This window comes from Anolis carolinensis, chromosome 1 (assembly GCF_035594765.1).
Source record: "Anolis carolinensis isolate JA03-04 chromosome 1, rAnoCar3.1.pri, whole genome shotgun sequence".
NCBI classification, from domain to species: domain Eukaryota; kingdom Metazoa; phylum Chordata; class Lepidosauria; order Squamata; family Dactyloidae; genus Anolis; species Anolis carolinensis.
Window position 1 is genome coordinate 179,503,160 of NC_085841.1, and position 25,123 is coordinate 179,528,282.

Genomic DNA, 25,123 nt, shown 5'->3' on the forward strand with positions numbered 1-25,123 from the left:
GTCTGCAAGAATCTGCTACCCCCTGGCAAGCATCCTCTGTCAGACTCACTGCATCTGTGTTATGCGTGCTTGTGCTAATTTCTCTCTCTTGTGTCTATTTTTTCAATAATTTCTGCAGCACAATTCTGCTTATCATTCTTTTTGGACTTGGTTAGTACGCCTACAGGGGCTTTAATTTGGTCTTTCCTAAAACCCATGCTGCTTGGGAGGATTCTGTATACCCCAGACACCCAGGAAACACGAGCGATCATGGAGAAGGTAATGCCACGCTCAACATAATCAATAGTTCTTGGTGGTTACAAAACACTTGGTACTTGCAACAGACACCAATTAGAAGGTTTCTCCTTCAGTAGCTTGGGAAACAGCAGAATGTATAATGCTAATGATCCGTCAGAATATGTGACTTGCTTGAGAAAAGATTTGCAACATAGAAGCAATGGCTTCTGATTTAGAAATAAAGCCAGTTTTAAGGAGATATGGAGAAAGGGGGAGCTGCCATCTTTTCTCTATAACATGTCTTTTTGCTTCCCAGAAGCCCATGAGCTTTTGAATAGTTTTTGGGAAGACTGGCCAATCGGACAGTTGGGCAGTATGCAGCAGTGGTGGGTCATGTTCGAAGCAGGCAGGAAGTCAATAACTTAATGCAGCTCCATCTGGGATGGGTATAAAGGGCTCCCAGTGCTCTTTTGGCAATTTGCCTTGCCACCCACCACCCTATGGTTTTATTTTTACACATCTACACATTTTCAATTCTATATTTGATTCCCAAACTACAGTTGTCATATTAGCAATGCCCACTTCCTTTTGTGATTGGGGTGGATAGTCAAATCTGGGCTATTATGAGTATGATTAAAACTTTGTATTGAAGACTCATAGAATCATAGAATAGTAGAGTTGGAAGAGACCTCATGGGCCATCCAGTCCAACCCCCTGCTAAGAAGCAGGAAATCGCATTCAAAGCACCCCCGACAGATGGCCATCCAGACTGTCCTGTAAATCTTCTTTACTGCCAAGATTGTAACCAAGTTTTTAATTCTGTTTTGTTTCTCTTTTCTAAAGTCCAATTCAACACTTAAACTCATGGCTGATTTAACACAAAAATCCCAGGAGTGGCTGGATAGTTCTCCGTTGCTCATGGACTCATTGGCTATGTTAAATGAGACTGTTCCTGTAGTAAAGGTATGAAATGTTTACTTCCTATCTTGTTAAAAGAGAGCATTGGTTTGCTTGGTAATAACGGATGAGCAGATCTAGATGAATGACCATGTTCAGCACCTGAAAATATAAGATTTCAATTGTACTGTGTATATGCTTTAAAAAGGGCAACTTTAAAAAATGCTGTTGGAGGGTACTGTGAGTTCAAAATATTGCCACTTGCCTTTTGACTAGAAAGAGCATGGAAGAAAAAATCGTATTTTTTTTTTAAAAAAGGAAAATACACTCAAAAATACACTTGGTCTCCCATCCAACATAGTCTAAGCAGCACATGAGTTTTCCCCCAGTGCTACTGGAACCTGTGGAAGTTTCATACGATCATGTACAAATAGTAACACAAAGGTTCACATGTCATGATGTTTTGCCTCAAACAACTCAGCAGACTCAAATGTCCTCCAGTCCATGCCCACATTTTCCTCCCAGCTCAAAGCACATACAACTGCTGGAATCCACCCTGAGTCCCCTCGGGGAGATAGGGAGGAATACAAAGTTGTTGTGGTTGTTGTTGTTGTTATTGTTCACACTAAGCAAAAATGTCCTTGCCCAAGCTGTGTGTGGGTGGAAATGGCACACAGATTTAATGTCCACCTTATATCACTTTTCCTCAAGTGATGCTTATCTTTTTCCCTCTCTGGGAAGTCCCTGAGACTTCAGCTAGTATTAGAATACCAGCAACCCTAGTGTAGGCTCTGTGCAGGGCCGGTCGGAGATAAATTTAAATATTAAGCGGGGGTGCTGAAAAGCGCCCCCCGCCGGCCCCGCCTCCTGCGCCCTGGCCCCGCCTCCCACCCAGCTTGCCCTGGCCCCGCCTCCCACGCTGCGTGGGAGGCGGGGCCAGGGCACGCTGGGTGGGAGGCGGGGCCAGGGTTGGCCCCGCCTCCCATGCTATTTGCCCTGGCCCCGCCTCCCATGCAGCGTGGGAGGCGCGGCCAGGGTTGGAAAGAGGGAGGCTTCGCCGCCCGGGGAGGGGAGGAGGGGATTCCTCCTCCCCTTCCCGGGCGGCGAAAGAAGGAGGCTTCGCCGCCCGGGAGGAGAGGAGGGGATTCCTCCTCCCCTTCCCGGACGGCGAAAGAAGGAGGCTTCGCCGCCCGGGGACGGGAGGAGGGGATTCCTCCTCCCCTTCCCGGGCGGCGAAAGAAGGAGGCTTCGCCGCCCGGGGACGGGAGGAGGGAATTCCTCCTCCCCTTCCCGGGCGGTGAAAGAAGGAGGCTTCGCCGCCCGGGGAGGAGAGGAGGGGATTCCTCCTCCCCTTCCCGGGCGGCGAAAGAAGGAGGCTTCGCCGCCCGGGGAGGAGAGGAGGGGATCCCTCCTCCCCTTCCCGGGCGGCGAAAGAGGGAGCCACAAGGCCAGGGTGCACCGTCAGAGAGGTGCCCCGCCTCCCGCCCAGACTGACGGCGCCCCCCGGGACCTGCGCCCGAGGCGGCAGCGTCACTGGCCTCTATGGTGGGGCCGGCCCTGGCTCTGTGTGCCTCAGAAAACCATTCCTTCTTTATATACCTTCCTGTTCTTGTTCCCATTCCCTTTATAGGTTCAGAAGCAATTGGTTTTAGTTTGGTTGCTTATTGGTTATTGTTCATCTTTGGCATTGTTTGCCATCTTTCTGTTGGAAACTGCCCTGAGTCCCCTTGGGAAGATAGGGTGGGTTACAAATAAAGTTTTATTATTATTATGGCTTCTTTGTAGTAGTACCCTGGCTGTGGCTATTGTTACTATGTAAAGGTTGTTAAGCCTTTTTCTCTTAACTTCTAATGAAATTAGAAATTATAGTTAAAAAGCTGTGAAGACACAGCTTCTTAACTAACTCTTCTTGTTGAAGATATAGTTTTAACCTGGATATGCTTTAATTTTTTGCATAGCTGTGAATTTATGCTTGTGAAAATCTGTGGTAGCACCTCTCAAGGCAACTGTGATTCTCCTGTAGCTTCTTCCATGTCAGACCTGTGGTGGTGATTGTGGTTGTTGGCATTTTGTACCTTCCCATTCTGTCCTATTTTTTGTTAAGAATTATTAAAATGGCCATCTTACTTTTGTTTAGATTAGAGGCAGCGATTTTACTCACATTGGGGTCCACCTTTTCTCACTCCAATATAAACAAAAAATCAGAACAAAAAATGACCAGGCATCCAATGCTTTCTGGTCATGTTTTATTCACTATGAGAATTATGAACATTTTTTTAAAAACACATTGGGGATGGAGGATGGGTATCTGGAGTCATAAAATGAAAGAGGAAAAAAATAATTAATTTCCAATAAAACTGCCTAGTCAACAGAGAACATATCTTTTTTTATGCCAGTGTAATAAATTCATAAAGCTTTTGGATTTTCATTTATTTCACCGATATATAGCTCTGCTGTAAAGTTTTACTTTTGTATACTGTAAAATAAAAAGACCCAATATATACTATATACAATAGCTCAATAATAGGATAATTAACAAATCAATAATAAGCCTTCATAAATTGATTCTTAAAAAAAGTTTGTGTGAGAACTGATGTAGCTTAATTAAACATGAAATAAATACATTGATTTGGCCAGCATTTTTTTGTTTATTTGTTCCGTGTTGCTATTGGGGATTAATTTTTCAACCAAAAGTGTCTACCCTTTCAACAACACTCTTCAAAAACATCTCTCATGTTATTAGTTTTCTAACTTAACCAATAAGCTTTTAGAACCCCTTCATTATGAGAGCATAAAAGAGTCCATTTCTTTTGGGTATGACTAGTCACGTCTATGCACTCAGCTTCTGGTCTTGAGAAATGCAGTTGCTCAATGTGTGGTGGCAAAAGCCAGTGCCATTCTTTAGTGTTCTTTTGCATATGCCATCATCGTTGTCTATTTCTTACACCCAAAAGCCATTACACCAAGTTATCTCCATATATTTTCAGTTAAGTTCTGGATCCAACACAACATTGTTTATCAACCTAGTTCTCTTTCCTGTGAACTTGAGAGCCTTTTCATATGGCACAAATATAGTGCTGTGATTCCATTTTAACTTTTGTTCCAACTTCATGTGAAATCCCTGAGATCCAGAACTTGGTGAGTCACTATAGTTTTGGCTGTGAATTCTAAATACCAGTTCCCTAATCTGCAAATTCCAGTAATCTACAAGATGGAAGCATTGTAGTGGTATTAAAGTGGTATGATTGTGTGCCCCAAGAAGAGACTCATAACAGGACACTACTCCAAGCCACTCCACTAGTTCTGATATAAGAAAGGAAGGAAAAAGCTCCATGGTATGATAGGCTAAAATGTATCTCCCTTTTAATTTTAGAATTTGGGCCTCCTTGACAAGTCTATATTTAAATTCAGAAAGCTGAATATGGCTTTTTCTGTTTCCTTCTGATGCCAGATGCTTTTGAAGTAGTGATACCCTTCTCTTTTTTGTTTTGAAATTTTAGATAGTCTTGTACCAAGTGATATCTTTATTAATGCACAACAGCAAGAGAAATTCAGGACAGTATGTTTGGCAGAACTATTTGTAGCTTAGGAAATTGTTAGGTCATGTAAGCTCATCTAATTCAGTATAACACACACCACATAGGAAGGTTCACATGAAAATACCAGGGGTGTTCTATATTATACCTTTTGCAAAACAAAAATTAATTGCAGAAAAACACAGGTATTTCATAGTGTTTAACAATGGGATGGGTTTCTGGCTATTTTATTGTCCCAGATATACCAATTAAAAAACCCTCCTATCAGATATGCATACCCAGATTCTTTATAAGTGCTTTCAAGATGGATTTGGAGTTTGATCCCTAGCATAACTGTGAAAACCTATTTTGGTTCCACATGATCTTTCTGTGAAGACATAGGAGTTTGGAGTTCGGTCCCTGTCATTAACTAGTCATGGCAAGATTTGTGTAGATTGCAGGCCTGGTAGAAGTTTACAAATTGGACATACAGTATCTCATGGGTGATCACTTGTAGCTGTGTATGATTGTCTTCCAGAGGTAGAGTCTTGTTGATAGATCCATAAATGACCGTGGAAATCTATTCTGGATCCACATGATCTCTCACATTGGGGACATAGATTTTTGGATGGAAGGCAGTCACAACAAGGATTTGCTTGATGTACCTTCCTCTAAAGAACTATGGAATCACATATACTTTATCTTATCCTTCTCTATATGAATCCCACCATTCTTCCCTATTAAGATTGAAAGCTCATATGCATATCACTAAACAAGGTTCAAATAAATTGTGTGTACCTCTAAGGACTGCATCTCACACAATTAAACCAGTGTTCCTACACATTTAAGAAACTGCAACCATTGTGTTTTTCACACAATGCAAGCTTCAACTGTGGGTTGAGGTATTTCACTGTTTCTAAAGTGTTGTCGAAGGCTTTCATGGCCGAGATCACAGGGTTGTTGTATGTTTTCCAGGCTGTATGGCCATGTTCTAGAAGTATTCTCTCCTGACGTTTCACCCACATCTATGGCAGGCATCCTCAGAGGTTGTGAGGTATGGAGAAACTAGGCAAGGAAGGTTTATATATAACTGTGGGAAGTCCAGGGTGAGAGAAGAACTCTTGTCAGTTGGAGGCCAGCATAAATGTTGCAGTTAATCACCCTAATTTGCACTGAATGGCTACATCTACTAGCTACTTTCTGCCTGGGGGCATTCTTTGTTAACTGCCCCTAGTTCCCATGTCTCAGAGTGTTGCTTCTTATTTACTGTTCTGAATTTTGAGTTTTTAAATACTGGTAGCCAGATTTTGTTCATTTTCATGGTTTCCTCCTTTCTGTTGAAGTTGTCCACATCTTTGTAAATTTCAGTGGCTTCTCTGTGTAGTCTGGCATGATAGTTGTTGGAGTGGTCAAGCATTTCTGTGTTCTCAAATAATATACTGTGTCCAGGTTGGTTCATCAGGTGCTCTGCTATGGCTGATTTCTCTGGTTGAGTTAGTCTGCAATGCCTTTCATGTTCTTTGACTCGTGTGAAGCGTAAGGGAAAACCAATGATCCCAAATGCTTTACTTCTCCTGTGGGATGAAGTTCTTAGGTTATCTGGAGAAAATGAATTTCAGAGAATAACAACAACAACAACAATAATTTTTTTCTATCCCACCCTCTCTCCCCGGGGGGACTCAGGGCAGTTCAGAATACAGGGGGACTGCCATATTTGCTTGGGTTTGGTTATGGGACCCCTTTTTGATGTGTGGATATTCATGCTTCATGTTATTAAATAGTGGTGACATGAGTATTGCTACATGTTTTTGTTCATGTCACCACCATTTCATAATACGGGGACTGACAATACACAATTGGTAGGATTCATGGATCCTGAACCTGCAAATCCAGAGAGCTTGCTGTATTCTTATTGTGTACCTACCAGTTGACTCTGACTTATGGCAACACTGTTGAATTTTTTGGCAAGATTTATTTGGAAGGAGTTTTTTATGGTTTGCTTATAAACTAAGAGAGTGTGACTTGACCGAAGTCATGCAATGAGGTTTCATGGCTGAATGAGTATTCAAGCCCTGTGTTCCCAGAGTCCTTTCTGTGCTCAAACAGCACACCATGTTGGCTCTCTATATCTGCTCTCATTTAACAGCCATTACAGAGAATACAGCTTGAGTTGGGGCACAACATTGTTTAAAGACATTAATAAAGACATACAATAAAATGAATATATCAAAACCCATTTATATAAAATATACATATTAAAATATGTGATACAAAGATTAAAATACAATATTAACAGAATTTAAATTTAAACTTCAAATTTAAGCCTAAATAAAAGACAACTTGCATGCAAAAGACATACATACAACATAAAAGTACAATAGAAATGCACTACATAAAATAATTGGCATATTGATTTTGCATGTTACAAATACATTACAATGAAGATACATTAAATATAGACAACAACACTATAATTTTATTCCTGTTATATTAGATAAGAGCATCCCCACAGCAATACATTTTGTTTGAATTTTCATTTATTAATATAGAGCTATTGCTAGTATAACCCACAGAGTGGTCAACCGCAACCTGATATGAACGCCCAATCAGAGGCGGTTCAACCGCGAGGTGAACTAGGCACTTGCCTGTCATGCCATTCTGTAGGGGTTGCAGTTGAGGTGCACACACAGGTGTGTATGCGTGCACGCGCACCCCCGCCTCCTCTTGGCTTTGGTCAGGGCGTGCACAGCAAGCCGAAGCTGATCAGGCCAAGGCCAAAGCTGAGAGGAGGCGGGGGTGCACACCCCACCTTCTTTTGGCTTTGGTCTGGACCCACTTGCCTTCGGGGCCTGTGGCCGCCTCTGAGGCCTGCGCCCAGCCTTCGGGGCCTGGCCCGGGGCCAGACATGCCTCCAGGGCCAGGCCCACACCTATGGCAGACATCCTCAGAGGTTGTGAGGTCTGTTGGAAGCTACGTAAGTGGGGTTTATATATCTGTGGAAAGTCCAGGGTGGGAGAAAGAGCTCTTGTCTGTTTGAGGCTAGTGTGAATGTTGCAATTGGCCAGCTTGATTAGCATTTGATGGCCTTGCAGATTCAAAGCCTGGCTGCTTCCTCCCTGGGGGCATACTTGGTTGGGAGGTGTTAGCTTGCCCTGATTGTTTCCTGTCTGGAATTCCCCTGTTTTCATAGTGTTGTTCTTTATTTAGGATTTTCCTTAATCCCTCCTTTTTATCCGACATTTTCACTTATCCAACACTTTTATTTTCAGTGATTGGTTTGGGGGCGGGGTGCCAAAATTCTGTTTGCCTACACTTGAAAATTACCTTGGTCTGACCCTTCCCCCAATCCCAATCCAAAATAGGATCTGCATCTGTAATTCATTTATTGAAATTTGAACTGTAGTGCCCAGTGCTTCAACCTTCCCTTTGACCTTTCCAGGCATTCATTTCAGCAAATTCATTTCCTACTTTGATGACCATACATCTAATTTTAATAATTCTGAATACATTAACGTTCAGTGTTTAAGCAAACTATATCTTATCATTCAATAGAATGCACTGAGGAATCCTTTTGTGCAAGTGTTTATCAAACTCATGGTGAAGTTGGATGCTGTTGATCTTCTACATCAAATTGATGAGTTGGGTAAGTTGATGAACACTAGCCTCTTATTCAAGATGGAACTGTGTGATGGTGATGGTGGGAGATGAACAATTGTATGTAAGAATCTGAAAGAAAATGTTGTTTGAGATGTTTGTTATGTTTCAGTCCTTTTCAGTTTGGAGTAATGACAATGACAAATATATTGAAGACATAGGATGGAATTGGGGAGTGCCTTTTCAAGAGTTAGGGATAGAACATTATCATTCAAAACACTTTGAGTTTGCATCACTCACAGCAGTTCTTACATACCAAGCTCAGCAAAAAGCTACACTTGAGTTCCTAGAATACTACTATACCCTAAATATTTTTTTTAAAAAAAACATCCCACAATAACTACAATCTACGTTATCTAATATAAGGGCGTTACATTCTCTGTCTAGTTCCAGAAAGAAACATGAGCAGAAAAATCCCACCTTTGTAGTGGGTCTCTGTCCTTCAAACTACACGAACTTGCATAATATATTTCATTTTTCACAATATATTCCACTTGCAGAATTTGGACCTGGTAGACATGCAAACTTAACAATATGATTATTTATTAATATGTTAATGACTTTATTAATAAAGTTTCTATTTTGAAATTCAAAGATCTGTATGAATAACTTACTTTTTTAATTAACGAAGATATAGTTTTGTGGTATTTTTGTAAGACGGTTATGCATAGTCATGGAAAAAATTACCTTTAGACTGAGTTGGTGGTAATAAGTGTTATCAAGGATCATTTGGTCAACACTAGCAAATTTCATGCTGGTTGCACATTTCTTATCCAAAATGCTTGGAAACAGAAGCATTTTGTATTTTGAATTTTTTGGATTTTGGAATATTTACATAGACACAATGAAATATTTGGAAATGGGACTCAAGTCTAAACATAAAATTCATTTATAATTCATATCAACCTTAAATATATAGCCTGAGGGTAATTTTACACACAACATTTTAATGATTTTACATATGAAACTAAGTCTGTGTCCATTGAACAATGAGGAAGCAAAGGTATCACTATCTCAGCCATCCATGTGGACAATTTCAGATTTTCAGAGTATTTTGAATTTTGGAATTCTTCATGAGGGATATTCAGCCTGTATATTTTTTACATATCTATTAGTATTTTTTCATAAATGTCAACCCATTTTATATAGTGTATTTGCGTGTGCTTAATAAAATAATAATACTATACGTACCTGTGTACAACTCTAGAAATTTTTGTTAGAAAACCTTGGCACAAACCTGGATCAACCGATCCCACTCTGTGCTATTTCTTGGGCAAAGAGAGCAAAGCACATTTTCAGTGTTAAGGGGTGAAGTTGGCCACCTAAGAGACTACTGTTGCCTCTGCCTGCAAGGAAAAAGCATCATGGGAAAACAAAAAAAGTAAATGAGGTTGTCTCAGATTATATTTGCAATCCTTTTTGGAGCACAAAGTCTTTATGAGTCTTTTGAGGGTGTTTGGGAAAGCATGATTCCCCCTGAGATGCCCATCAAACAGCTGCTGTGGAATATGGTTATGCAAACTGTACAGTCTCTGATGGCACACTTCTGAAAATACTGCTGTCAGAATTTGGCACTCTCTCTGTGTGGTCTGTATCTCATTTTTTAAAATACAAGAACTTACACTTATTGCTGTTGCTTTTAAATTGCTTGTACATGTCAGAAAGCAGTGATCAGAAATATGTTCTTAAGTGTGCACTTGTTTTCAAAAAGTGATGTGTGATACTTTTTTGTAATAGGACACACAAAAATATGTTGTCTATCCTACCCACTTGTATGTAGGTATATAAATAATTATGTGACACACTCATGAAATGTATGCCTTAATTGAACTCTTCTTCCAGAGTATTTTAGTGAGGGTGTTTTAGATTGTCTTTTTCGTTTCTTTCTTCAGTCATCTCTGTGATAATTATTATTACACGTGAGCTTATAGACATGATAAGTAATTAGCAATTATTGTCATGATTGCTGAATCTGGTTTTATACATTGCTACATTGCTTTTTGCAGCTGAGATGTGTATCCTTCTATTATGCTCCCGAAGTGGCCCATTTAAGGTAGAATCAGGTGTCAAGCAGGGGTGTGTTATTGCCCCTACCTTATTTTCCATCTTCATTGCTATGATACTTCACCTTGTTGATGGGAAGCTTCCCACCGGTGTGGAAATCATCTATCGGACAGATGGCAAGCTATTTAACCTTAGCAGTCTGACAGCCAAAACCAAGGTCACCACAACATCTGTTATAGAACTCCAATATGCCAACGACAACGTAGTCTGTGCGCACTCAGAAGAAGACCTACAAGCCACTCTAAACACCTTCGCAGAAGCATACGAGAAGCTTGGCTTCTCACTGAACATCGAGAAAACCAAAGTGCTCTTCCAACAGGCACCAGCTAACCCCTCTGCAATGCCAGGAATACAGCTTAATGGTGTAACATTAGAAAAAGTTGAACATTTCCGCTACCTTGGCAGCCACCTCTCCACAAAAGTCAACATCAACACTGAAATACAACACCGCCTGAGCTCTGCGAGTGTAGCATTTTTCCCTATGAAGCAGAGAGTGTTTGATGACTGGGACATCCGTAGAGATACCAAGGTGCTTGTTTATAAAGCCATTGTCTTCCCAACCCTGCTCTACGCCTGCGAAACATGGACGGTCTACAGACATCATACCCAACTCCTGGAGCGTTTCCATCAGTGTTGCTTCAGAAAAATCCTGCAAATCTCTTGGGAAGACAGATGGACAAATGTCAGCGTGCTGGAAGAAGCAAAGACCACCAGCAGTGAAGCGATGCTCCTACGCCATCAACTTCGCTGGACTGGCCACGTTGTCCGAATGCCCGATCACCGTCTCCCAAAGCAATTGCTCTACTCTGAATTCAAGAATGGGAAAGGTAATGTTGGTGGGCAGGAAAAGAGATTTAAAGATGGGCTTAAAGCCAACCTTAAAAACCGTGGCATAGACACTGAGAACTGGGAAGCCCTGGCCCTTGAGCGCTCTAATTGGAGGTCAGCTGTGACCAGCAGTGCTGCGGAGTTCAAAGAGGCACGAATGGAGGGCTTAAGGGAGAAACGTGCCAAGAGGAAGGAGCGTCAAGCCAATCCTGACCGGGACCGCCTTCCACCTGGAAACCGATGTCCTCTTTGCCGGAGAACATGCAGATCAAAAATAGGTCTCTTCAGCCCTCTACGGACACCCCCCAAGATGGAAGACAATCATCCTCGAACTATGAGGGATCGCCTAAGTAAGTAAAGTCATACCCAAAATGACATGGCTGCAAGTAAAAGGTGTAGCAAATAAAGGATGTGTCGCATCGAATACAATAAAGGATATAGCAAATAAAGGACATATCATCTAATACAGTAAATCAGGCCTGCAGACCTAGACAGAAGAAAGGGGACAAAATTAGATAGGCTAAGCCACAAATAGGACTAGGTTGCAAATAGTAAGGTTTGTTGTTGCGTGTCTTTAAGTCGTTTCAGACTTAGGGCAAATGGTACTGTTCCATTATCTGGGTGGACTCCAAAAGGGGACCTAGACAGAGAAGGATAGTCCATTCTGGGGGAGGAGGGGTTGAAAGAGGAAAACTATTTTTCCCATTTTTACTGGTTATTCCCCTCACCCCTTTCCTTTCCTATCCTATCCTTTCCCTTCCTCCTTCCCTTCCCTTCCCTTCCTTCCCTTCCCTCCTCTCCTTCCTTTTCTCTCTTCCCTCCCTCCATCTCTTTTTCTTCCTTCCTTCCTTCCTTCCTTCCTTCCTTCCTTCCTTCCTTCCTTCCTTCCTTCCTTCCTTCCTTCCTTCCTCCTGTTCCTTTTCACCTCCCATTCCTTCTCTCTTCCCTTCCAGAGGCAAGGGGAGGAAAGCAGCAGAAACAGCAGCGGCGAGGAGGAAGCTGCAGGCAGGCACATGGAGAAGGGGGTGCATGAAAGCAGGGGCAGGAGCAAAGCAACAATTGGGCACACAAAAGCAGTGAGGGTGCAAAAGCGGCAGCAGCAGAGGGAGCTGAGACAAAGTGCATGGGTGAGGGAGAAGGGCAGTGGCAGGGCAGGGAGAAGGAGCGAGTGGGTGCATGGGCATGGAAAAAGAGTGACGGGTAGGCGATGTTCGATGGGCCTTAACAAGAGCATCTTCAGGTTGCACGTGGCCCATACTATAGTTCCATACTATAGTTCCATACTATCTAATCCTGGGACTGTAGCTGTTTGCTGTTGCCTCACCAAATTACAAAATCCAGGATTCTATAGCATTGAGCTGCATCAAGCTGGATCTATACTGCACTATATCCAAGGGATCTGATCCCAGATTATCTGCTTATCCTAGATTACTTGCCAATGTAGACTCATATATCATCCAGTTCAAAGCAGATGATTTGGGATCAGATCCTGGGATATAGTGCAGTGTAGATCCAGCCTCAGTTAAAGCCTTAATCCTACAATGTAGATATACCCCAAGTCTGAAGAAACTCAAGGAAATATAATTCAAATGATACATTTAGGCCTTCCTTTGTCATTTTTAATTCAGCCAATTCCCCCTCCCTTCTTCCCCTTATGCGTGTATAGATATCTGTCGCACATTGTTTTAATCTCTACCTGCTACTGGAGTGTGGTACTCTGCAATAATAATGTAACTGTGATTTGAAGGTTTAGATATAAGTATATATACTCTTTCAAAGGAGTTTTAAAGATTTCATTGTAGACTCTGCTCAGTGAACTGGAATCTACAAATATACAAAAATCTGTACAGACAAGAGAAAAGGCAGCTTAAGGCCCTCATATACTTCCCTCCTCCTTGGCAGTATATTTCTTTTATCATGTCATGTATAAAGACTGTAGTTTTCATTTTGTCCCCATATACCCTCATCCTTGAAAGTGGCAAAGAAACAAAAAGCAGTGACTGAGGCTAGAGTGCCCTCCCCTTCGTCACCAAGCAACTGGTACATGGAATGGGATGCTCTTTTTGCAAGGATGCAAAGAAGCAAGATTTTGATTTCTATTTCTGTGCAGGGCTGACTTTTTGTGTCCACTATTGCCTCTCCTCTGCACATAAGCTTTGGAACCTCTCCTGGGTTTCAGAAAATATCAGAAGATATTCAGAGATGTATATCTAGTTTATATACAGGATGCTGTCCAGATTCATTGATCCTCATACGAATGACAAATGCACTCCGAAAAATATTCATCTCTCTCCCATAGCCACACATTTTAGAGGACATTTTGCCTATCATTTCATCTCTTCTCTTTGAGAAACTACTGTTCACAGAGCGATCTAGGGCTCCCTGAAAACAGTTTGAAAACCACTGATGCATACTGCGTCTACATTGTATAGAATGTTCCATTGGACACATTACCTCCCATGGCTTGTGCACCAACACTCTTTGACAAAAAAGGCTAAAGGCAATTTTACAGTGGAAATTCACCTTTAGTTGTCATTAAGTTGTCATTAAGGTTTGAGGATCGGGACATCCATAGGGATACCAAGGTGCTTGTTTATAAAGCTATTGTCCTCCCAACCCTGATATATGCCTGCAAAACGTGAACTGTCTACAGACGTCACACTCAACTCCTGCAACGATTCCACCAGCATTGCCTCCGAAAAATCCTGCAAATCTCTTGGGAAGACAGACTGACAAATGTCAGCATGCTGGAAAAAGCAAAGACCACCAGCATTGAAGCGATGTTCTTACACCATCGACTCCACTGGACTGGCCATGTTGTCCGAATACCCGATCACCATCTCCCAAAGCAGTTACTATACTCCCAACTCAAGAATGGGAAACGTAATGTTGGTGGACAGGAAAAGAGATTTAAAGATGAACTAAAAGCCAACCTTAACAACTGTGGCATAGACACCGAGAACTGGGAAGTCCTGGCCTTTGAACGCTCTGACTGGAGGTCAGTTGTTACCAGCAGTGCTGCAGAATTAGAAGAGGCATGAATAGAGGGCTTAAGGGAGAAACATGCCAAGAGGAAGGTGCTTCGAACCAACCTTGACTGGGACCACCTTTCATCTGGAAACCAATGTCTTCACATACGAAGACACTACACTTGGAGGGCCATCATCCTCGGCCTACAAGGGATCACCTAAGTAAGTAAGAACTTGCTTGTGGGCAGTACTGCTTCAGAGTGTGGTATGGATGGTGATTGTGAGATAGCTAATGGATATGAGTTTTTCTTGATATGGAAAACGATATGGATCATTTTCTGTATGAGGGGATATATTTTGCCTGACTTTCATCTGCAATGTATAGATTCAGCTTCTGTACTCCAGTGAATACTAGGCCACTGATGATGATTAGATTTCTCTGATCCCTTATTAGTCTGTGATTAGAACTTATTATACTAATATTAATAATTTTAGCCATTCCTGTGACCTCCAAAGGAGAGTCACACATTATAATTCACAGGCTAAGCATTTCTTGCTTCATTTCCCCACTAGATGATATACGTTTGGAGCTACAGGATAATGCTGACATTATAAATCAACTTAGCATCTTAGCAGGATTAGCAGTAAATGTCTCCTCATGTGTCTTGTTCGACCGCATTCAGCCACACAAGACTGTAGAAGAAATGGAGATGGTGGCAAAAGATCTCTTTTTGAAGAATGAACTTTTTGCAAGTAAGTAGTGTTATCTGACCTTAGGTCTGTTGGTTGAAGTGACATTATTTTCAACTCCAAATCAAAATCAGGCCTTGAAATATGAATTTTCTTTCTAAACTTGACCCAAGAATATCATGTCTGTGGTTTTAAAGTACATTATTTACTGCATCCCTTCTGACACCCAGTAGTAATGTGTTCCATCATCCAGTGACAACTCTGGCAACAAACAGATTGCCTAACAATACATAAACAACATGCAAACACAGACTGCTTAACTCATTGTAGCATTTCTCAAATGCTTTGATCTGTTTTAAGAATTGTTGCATGAAACTTATATACAGTATTTTTTTATTTCTGCAGGTGTCATGTGTGAATTGAATTTAGTTCTAGATATAATTTCTAAGATGTCATTTTTAAATACTGTTTTCTTTCATTGATCTTGCACAAAGGAAATTACATGGTCCAGGGATCATATGTAGACAAAAAGAAAATGTGTAGCCTCATCTTGAAGGTTTCATCAAAGTTATTTAAAGGGAGATTTCATTGGGAGAAGATTTTATTGATCTTATAAATTAATTGTGACCATGTAATTCCAAGTTTTCTTCCACAGTATCTACATGGCTGGGTAATTCTACTAGATGAATGATTCTGGGCAACACACTGGGAATGTGTTCCCCTCAGCGTCAAGTTGTTGGGTTTTCTTTATTTAGTTGTTGGTGAGCAAATGTTTAATCAACAAACTTGTATGGCAATTGAAAAAACTTTAAAAACTCAATCTGCCTAAACCAATAGTCAATCAGGGAAGTAGAAGAGGAAATCTTTGTTGACCTGGGGCAGAGGATGGAGAAACCAAGCTTAGATATACTGTGCTGATTCCTGTTGTAGTTCTATAGGATTTTTTTTTTACATTCCAGGGTTACTAATGTTTTTTAACATTTTCGTCTTGCTCGTTACCATATCACAGTTGGTCTGGCAAAGGCAACAATTCTCTCTTTCTCAACTTTTCAAAGGTGTCATTTTCAAGTTGCCATCAAAGAGGACAAGACGGGAGAGAGAGATTCTTGGTGAGCTTTCCCTCCCACCACTAGTCAATTATACCATTCGAATGAGCAGCAAGATTTCCCAAACAACAAGAAGAATACGAGAAAAAATCTGGACTGTGGGCCCACATAATTCAGCATCACAGAGCCAAATCTACAGTCGGGCATTTGTCTACATACAAGACAGCATTGACAGAGCAATAATTGAACTACAGACTGGGAAAAATGCAGAGGAAATAGCTGTACAGGTTCAGGCTATGCCCTATCCCTGCTACAATAAAGACATGTAAGTCTTTCATTGGGACTGCAGTGTTAAGTATCTTAGTGGGTCAAGAACATAGTTCCAACACTGCTAGTTTCATTTGGCTCCAGAAAAAGAATATTTGTCATTTGTATCAAATCACATGTCCATAGCAAACCATGAATGTGAGAGATTTTCAAATCATAGGTTGCAATCCTAGTTGAGGTAAGGTCAAATCGCAGTTTGTTTGTTTGCAATGGCATTAATTTTGAACACTAAATTAAGAAAGGTTAGTAGCAAAAATTAACCATGGTTTATTGCTATGTTTTTCTTGGCCCTACTTTTTCTTGTTCAAATGAAGGTTACTACTGCTTTCCCATGAGGTCAACCAATGGCTTTCCATGACAGTATAAGGATTTGAACCATGCTTTTCCAGAGTCTCAGGGCCCTTGCATACAGCCATATAACCCAAAATATCAAGGCAGAAAAACCCACAATATCTGCTTTGAACTGGGATACCTGAGTCCACACTGCCACATATTCCAGTTCCAAGCAGATATTGTGGGATTTTCTGCCTTGATATTCTGGGTTATATGCCTGTATGGAAGGGCCCTTAGGCGTCTTCCACACTGCTGAATAAACTCCCACATTTTCTGCTTTGAACTGGAATACATGACAGTATGGACTCAGATAACCCAGTTGAAAGCCAATATGTAGGATTTTCTGCCTAGATATTCTGAGTGATGTGGCTGTGTAGAAGGGCCCTCTGTTGGATACTCAAACCTCAACACTACATTGGCTTTCATATGATCACTTATATATAGATCACATTCCTCAGAGTATGTGTGAGAGAGGTTGTCCACAAAATTGCATTCTGGGTTTGATAGAGTTAATGTCCTATGACTATATGAATGATAGGTTCAGCTTGGTTCAGCACAGGGTCCAAGTGATCTAAAAACCAGTGGCTGCCATTTTCTGCCCTTCAGCAAAGTACATTTTCAGAAAATAATTACTAGTTCCTAGAAAGTTCAAAGTGTTTTTAAGTTATTATCTGTGTTTCGGTGAAAAAAATATTTGTCTTATTCAAACATTTCTATTTTGAAATTCATATTAATTATAGTTCCCTAAGCTAGCATATTTCCATTTAGCTAAATAATTGCTTTGCTTTTTACAGGTTCCTAACTAGTGTGACCTACTCTCTCCCATTTACGCTGATGGCTGCCTGGATACTTTTCATTGCAACTTTTGTGAAGAAGCTTGTTCAAGAAAAAGACCTGAGGCTTTATGAGGTACTCTGAAATGTTGAGTGTTCACCACACCCTGCAGCCGTAGCTGCTTATTAGCCTTACAAAATTGGATTGCCTATGTATGTGTGTAGAAAAGTTCCTTTGTACAATGTTCCTTAGCAACAACAGTTCCCAGTTAACATGTTTCAAATACTGACGGATAAGCCACTTATAAAAAACCCACCCTATGACCTGCTCTCCAAACATTTTATACAAGCAAATCTACCAAGAACTGCTACTGAATAAGACTGGATGCTGCCATGGGAATGCAGTCTGATAAGGCTGTCCACAGACTTCAACTAATAGAGCTAGTCCTCCGAGAATAGAGAGAGAAGCAGACTTGTGGGTTGCCTGCAAGCTAAAGTCTAGGAGAGTCAAGCCTTTTGTTTTATTTTGCTATTCTTTTTCCTTTGCATCATACACACTGATGAATTACCATTTCTCCAAATTTTCCTGTTTACCTCAGTACTGCTGTTGTGCCTTTTCCAAAGTTAGGGCTCCCAGATGTCCTGTTAGTATAGGAGGTCTTATATGCAAGGGTGTGAAGTCTAGGCTTGCACCAAGGCCATATATGTTATCTCAAATCCTGTATTTTTTACTTGTTGAGAACAGGTTCTGGTCTCTCCAATGGACCAATTCCCTAACATTTGGTACACAGCATATAATGGCTTTCTGTACTAAACTCTGGAAATCCACCTGTTGGGAATCACCAGCAGATCCACCTGTTGGGAACATGGTTGGCATGGCTCTTCTCTTCTTTCTCTTCACCTGCTTCCCATCCAAAGCATTCCCAAATCATTTCCCATGTAGTATTATCTCAGTCACCCATAGACACAGATGATCCCTGGTCTGAAGCCGTTTTTCTATGTCCCAAAATATCTGAGGTCAGCCTGTTGTGAACAAAGCTGGTGTCCACCTTCCCCAAAAGTATCTACTTTCCCAATAGGTTGGGACTCTCTCTCTTATGATATGTGAGGCAGGCTTTATTTTTAAGCCTTATATCTAGTCTTGAGTTGGCTAGGCATAGGAAAACATTATTTCACATTGGTGTCTGATAATCCTGGCAAACCTATCCAAAATATCGATGTTATAAAAACCTGGACAAGGAGAAAAATAATAATTTCCTGGCACTTTGGCATGACATCTGCAGACTTGTTTGTGCTTGAAACCTTCCATTTAGGGATCTACCCTATTTCCCATTGTCTTTCCTGATTACAAGCATGATCAGTCTACTAGTATGACACTCTTGAAATCAAAGCCTTAACAACATTTTAGTGGAGACTAATCACAATGGGAGAAGCCAGCTAGCAAAGCATTGGAAGTAGATAGTGTTTGCACAGGAGTGCAAGACCTACAAAAGTCAAATTAGTACTAGGTGTCCTGTAGGAACAACATCCAGAAGTCTACAGGATGAGATCTGTATCCACAGGAAGGCTTCTTACCAGGGCTGTAACCGGGGGGGGGGGGGGGGGCTAGGGTTTCAACCCCACCCCCCCCAAATTTTCTATTTTTAATTGATAAATCAAATCCCCATGAGTGTCCACTGAAGTTTATCTGTCTTGAGTGTCCACTGAAGTTTATCGATGGAGCCTGATTTCTAGTTTATTTTGCATTATGGAACTACTCTTCATGATTCGCTAAGAAAAAGTTTAACCCATTTTTTTCTGGCTATGGCCCTGCTTCTTATGTTCTCTACATCAGTCTTTCTAGACACAGTCTGACCCATGTTGGGTGTCAAGCGACAATCATAATAATCTTTTACACTCTGCAATTTCTGTCCATGACATTTCCCAGAGTCATAGTTAAAAGATGGGACTTACCACAAAGAGTGTACAATCTGGTGCTCCTAAAATTTGAGGAATGGCCTTCTATGCATAATAAGTGCCCATGCTTAGAGAGAATAGCCTCTAGGAGAATATCCCCAACAACGGTTTTCATGCAGTTAAGACGATCTTCGAATTCTGCAGAAATTACAAACATTACCGTTTTGGACCACTCTGCCCCTAAACCCAACATAGCTGGCTATGCTGGGAAAAGGATGTTGGGAATTCTAGTCCAAAAAAGGCATGGTTTCAATCTGTGGGTTATAGCCCCATCTAAGTCAGATAAAAACAGAGTAAAAGTGTTTGATTTAATCAAATCAGTGGTTAGGATCTGTTCATTATTTATACCCATAATTTACAGACATCATAAATACAGAAGCATTTGTTTTGCATTTGATCCTCCTAAGACGATTATGCATTCCTAGCTTCTTGCATACACCCCCTGCCTGACCTCCGGCTGTTTCTTGATTGGGCTCTGAGGCAAGCGCAAGATTAGATTTCCTATGAGATGGCAGAGCGATCAATGTGAAAATCTTTTCTGTACCTTAGCTTGATTTAGTTCTCAAACTGAACTTGCACTAACGAAGCAAAGGGACCATGTAATTCTTTGCCTCAATAGTCAATGAAAACCTGCCGTATACACGCCATAGTATCAATTGTTGCCTTTGCCCAGTTATTTTCAAATTAGTGGAAGCTGGTTTTCAAAATGAGCTATTTTTGTACAAAAAAAAAATGTCTGGTCTGTAGCCTGACTCCTCTGATGTGTTCATGATTGGGTTTCTTTGACACAATTGGGACTTCCAGAAGCTTTATTAACAATTTAATAAATCCCACAGGTTAGGCAGAAAAAATGGCCCTGTAGGAAAAGCATGATATTCGTCCTTCAGATGTTAGCTGAAAAAGCCTTCGCCCATGCCAATCTTTATCCTGGGTTGGCATGAGCTGCTTCTGTGCACCATGAAGCTTCTGGCATTACTTTTGTGCAGTAGATTTTTTGGGAGGTGACTTTCTCTAATCTGTATCACCCGGAAAGGAATGGAGAATGTATATGCTTTGCATGTAGAATTGGTACATTTCAGGACTTTGGAAAACATAATAAGGTACATCTCTGACCACTGCAAAAAATATACATTTTAACACATGCAAAAACAAAACATACAGTTTGAAAAATACCATTAAATGTGCACTTTAATAATATGAGCAGAGATATTAACTAGTTTTTATCTCATAAAAAAAGAAAAAGAAAGATCAACAAATAGGAAACTAAATTAAAGTTCACAGACTGGAATTAGTAGGGGAAAGAAGGCAGTCTTCAAACTTGACTTGATTGAAGCACACAGCATATTATAAGGAATGTTTAAGCTAAACTAACAATATGTCCCTTTTATTTCTTTTCTATAGTATATGAAGATGATGGGTGTCAATTCCAGCAGCCACTTCTTCGCTTGGTTCATCGAATGTGCCACTTTTCTCCTCATTACCATCACCTTTCTGATTATTATTCTCAAAGTTGGGAATGTTCTTCCCAAAATAAATGCCGTGATCTTGTTCTTGTACCTTGTGGACTACAGTTTCTCCATCATAGCCATGTGCTACCTCATCAGTGTCTTCTTCAACAACACTAACATTGCTGCTTTGGTTGCTTGCCTCGTCTACATCCTGACCTTTTTCCCTTTCATGGTCCTCCTTGTTGTAGAGAATCATGTGAGCTTCTCAGTGAAGAGTCTACTGGTAAATCTCTCCTTGTCTTAAGATCCTGGGGGGAAGGGACGTTTACAACTGGATTTGTGGTCAATCTTTTGGCCTAGTTTATAATTAGATAATTGTAACAGGTGTTTACATTGAGGAAATATCTCACAACAATGTAAGAAATTACTTTATACAGTACTAAGTCAGTTTGTTAATTTGTTTAAATCAGTGCTTACCAACCAAACAAGTCCGCTGTTATTAAACTGTGTTCATGCCTACTAACACCATTGTTCTCTCCAGTGCTGTAATCTTTGTTCACCGTGCACTTAACCAAGTGATGTCTAAAAATAAAACGAGGAAGGTATTTTTGAAAATCTTTTCAAGTGTCAACAGAATAGATCAGATAATCTCTATATGTAGTTATACTGACAGATGAGGACAATAGAAAAGACAGACACAGTACAACAATCAAATGGCATGGGTAGGGATAATGTTATTGGATGATTGGGTATTTTATCACTTAAAGATCCTTCCACACAGCCATATAACCCAGAATATCAAGGCAGAAAATCCCACAATATCTGCTTTGAACTGGGTTATCTGAGACCATACTGCCATATTTTCCCGTTCAAAGCAGATAATGTGGGATTTTATTCAACTGTGTGGAAGGGGCCTAAGTGTGCTAATTCTGAGACAGAGTCCATCACTTCCCATGCCAATTTAATTTTTCAAACATGTTCAGATTCAAGTTGTCCTAGTGTGACCTAATGGCTATTGCTTGTCTACATGAAACCCAGATTTAATTTTTTGGTAGTTTGAAATTGACTAGGCACCTTGAGTCAAACTAGCATGCTTCAGTCCAATCTACCTTATAGAATTGTTGTAAGGATCAAAGGACTCTTCCTTAGTAGGATAGTAGGATCAAAGTGAAAGGAACATATTGCCTAATGGCAATTATACTTGTTTTTACATTAGCGGCTCTTGTATGTTTACAGGAACATTGATGTGGTCCAGCCACATGGGGAGGAGCCATGTACATGGGGGGTCCCCTACATGATGATTTATGACGTATTTTAGGATGATAATATTTTGGTTATTGGTTAATGGTTTTAACTATATTGTCCTGTTATGTTTTTTTATCTTGTTTTAATTTTTGTATTTCAAATTTCTTGTTCTCTGGGCTTTGTTCCTATATAAGCCACCTGGGTCCCTCCGGGAGGTGGAGGCAGGCTATAAGAATAAAGTTATTACTATTATTGATATTATTATTATTATTATTATTATTATTATTATTATTATTATTATTATTATTATTGAAACAGCATCCCTCTCCCCCTTTATTTCTTTATTCTTACCCAAGAATGGGTAAGACAGAGAGCCAGTGGCAGGTGACCTTTGGTTTGGCTGTAGGATGCTAGATTATTCTTGATGCTCACTCAGTGACTTCCCCAGTCTCATTCTTACTGTAACTCATTTTTTCAGTGTTACAGTGAAGAAAGAAAAAAAAACACATTGGGTTGGATTCTAATTTAGATTTGTACTGGTGGGAGAGACCTTCTCACATACTCCTTCCCACAGAAAATGGTGGCTGGTGGCTCCCATTTTAGTGAGACTTGAATAATATTTGAATATGGTAGAGCACTCCAAGGTGCTGAGATTATTTTGTAGATCATTTTTTGAAAGACTAGACTAAAACCCAGAATGGATACAATGCTCCAGGCCTTGCATAATAATAATAATAATAATAATAATAATAATAATAATAATAATAATAATAACAAAAGATCTCAGCCGGCATTTGGAAACAATAGACATTGACAAAATTACGATCTGCCAACTGCAAAAGGCCACCTTACTGGGATCTGCACGCATCATCCGAAAATACATCACACAGTCCTAGACACTTGGGAAGTGTTCGACTTGTGATTTTGTGAGACGAAATCCAGCATATCTATCTTGTTTGCTGTGTCATACAACGTCGTTGTGTCAATAATAATAATAATAACAACCTAATAATAATAATAATAATAATAATAATAATAATAATAACCTAATAATAATAATAATAATAATAATAATAATAATAATAATAATAATGACCTGAAGCTATATGGGAAAACGCAAACTGAAATCCAGTCTCTGACCAACACTGTCCGAATTTTTAGCACTGATATCAACATGGAGTTTGGTTTGGACAAATGTTCGACAGTGGCATTGAAGAAGGGAAAAATCATTGAAAATGATGGCATAAATATGCCCAATGGCCAAACAATAAAGTGTCACCAGCCAGAGGCCTATAAATATTTGGGCATATTACAGCTGGACAACATCAAGCATGAACATGTGAAAACTGTGGTCAGCAAAGAATACACACAAAGGGTCAGAAAAATTCTCAAAAGCAAGCTCAATGGAGGCAACACCATCAAGGCCATAAACACCTGGGCCTTACCTGTCATAAGATATACTGCTGGCATTATAAATTGGACACAGGCGGAACTGGACAATTTGGACAGAAAAACAAGAAAACTCATGACCATTCATCATTCCCTGCACCCTCGCAGTGATGTTGACTGGCTCTATCTGCCTAGAAGATCAGGGGGCAGAGGACTCTTACAAGTAAAACAAGCAGTCAAAGAAGAAGAACATGCCCTGGCAGAATATGTAAAGCAAAGTGAAGAACCTGCTTTGATTGAAGTCAAAAATCAGAAACTCCTCAAAACACAACAGACAAAAAACCAGTACAAGAAAACTGCACTACAAACTAGAGCTGACAACTGGCACAACAAAACACTGCATGGAAAGTTCCTTGACAAAATTGAAGGAAAAGCTGATAAGGAGAAGACCTGGCTCTGGCTCACGAATGGGACCCTGAAGAAGGAGACAGAAGGCCTGATCCTTGCAGCCCAGGAGCAAGCCATCAGAACAAATGCAATTAAGGCCAAGATCGAAAAATCAGCTGATGACCCAAAATGCAGACTGTGCAAGGAAGCTGACGAAACCATTGATCATATCCTCAGCTGCTGTAAGAAAATTGCACAGACAGACTACAAACAGAGGCACAACTATGTGGCCCAAATGATCCATTGGAACTTATGCCTCAAGTACCACCACCCAGCAGCAAAGAACTGGTGGAATCACAAACCAGCAAAGGTCGTGGAAAATGAACACGCAAAGATACTGTGGGACTTCCGAATCCAGACTGACAAAGTTCTGGAACACAACACACCAGACATCACAGTTGTGGAAAAGAACAAGGTTTGGATCATTGATGTTGCCATCCCAGGTGACAGTCACATTGATGAAAAACAACAGGAAAAACTCAGCCGCTATCAGGACCTCAAGATTGAACTTCAAAGACTCTGGCAGAAACCAGTGCAGGTGGTCCCGGTGGTGATGGGCACACTGGGTGCTGTGCCAAAAGATCTCAGCCGGCATTTGGAAACAATAGACATTGACAAAATTACGATCTGCCAACTGCAAAAGGCCACCCTGCTGGGATCTGCACGCATCATCCGAAAATACATCACACAGTCCTAGACACTTGGGAAGTGTTCGACTTGTGGTTTTGTGAAACGAAATCCAGCATATCTATCCTGTTTGCTGTGTCATACAACGTCGTTGTGTCAATAATAATAATAATAATAATAATAATAATAATAATAATAATAATAATCTTTATTCTTATACCCTGCCCCATCTCCCCGAAGGGACTCAGGGTGGCTTACGCAGGGACAAGCCCGAACAACAACATAATGGGGTGGATGGATCATGCAGTCACTGAGAATCAAGGAGAATAGCCTTCCTTTCATGGGTGGAGCTCTTCCACTCATGGGCCTGAATCCAACTCATTGTCTTCAGGACAAAAGTGGAGATAAAAGCCTTGTTTGTAGCCTCTCTCTCTTTGAAATTGTTTCCTCCTGTTTTCTTTTCACACACTTCTGTATTTAAATATCTTTTCATCCTTAGATAAAAGGTGCTGCATATTTTTATTTCCTTTATTTGTATTTCTCAGAAATCTACATAGTTTACATGTGTTCATTTAGGTATTTCAATAGATTTGTTCCACACACAGCCTTTCTTTTTATTTTCCAGAGCCTGTTGTCTCCAACAGCATTCAGCTATGCAAGCCAATATATAGCCCGCTATGAAGAACAGGGCATTGGTAT

General features: G+C 40.5%; 1 protein-coding gene across 3 annotated transcripts in view; it reads left to right on the top strand.

Annotated features, from left to right (window-relative positions):
- The window catches only part of abca12 (ATP binding cassette subfamily A member 12), a 212,858-nt gene that overhangs the window by 105,488 nt on the left and 82,247 nt on the right, over nucleotides 1–25,123 (top strand). For all 3 annotated transcript variants that reach the window (XM_062960972.1, XM_008113539.3, XM_062960963.1), the window contains exons 17-24: nucleotides 119–258; nucleotides 1,060–1,179; nucleotides 8,181–8,271; nucleotides 14,717–14,896; nucleotides 15,889–16,204; nucleotides 17,334–17,448; nucleotides 20,670–20,999; nucleotides 25,050–25,119. In XM_062960972.1, coding sequence (XP_062817042.1) covers nucleotides 119–258; nucleotides 1,060–1,179; nucleotides 8,181–8,271; nucleotides 14,717–14,896; nucleotides 15,889–16,204; nucleotides 17,334–17,448; nucleotides 20,670–20,999; nucleotides 25,050–25,119 — 1,362 coding nt within the window. The remainder of the gene's footprint in view (nucleotides 1–118; nucleotides 259–1,059; nucleotides 1,180–8,180; nucleotides 8,272–14,716; nucleotides 14,897–15,888; nucleotides 16,205–17,333; nucleotides 17,449–20,669; nucleotides 21,000–25,049; nucleotides 25,120–25,123) is intronic.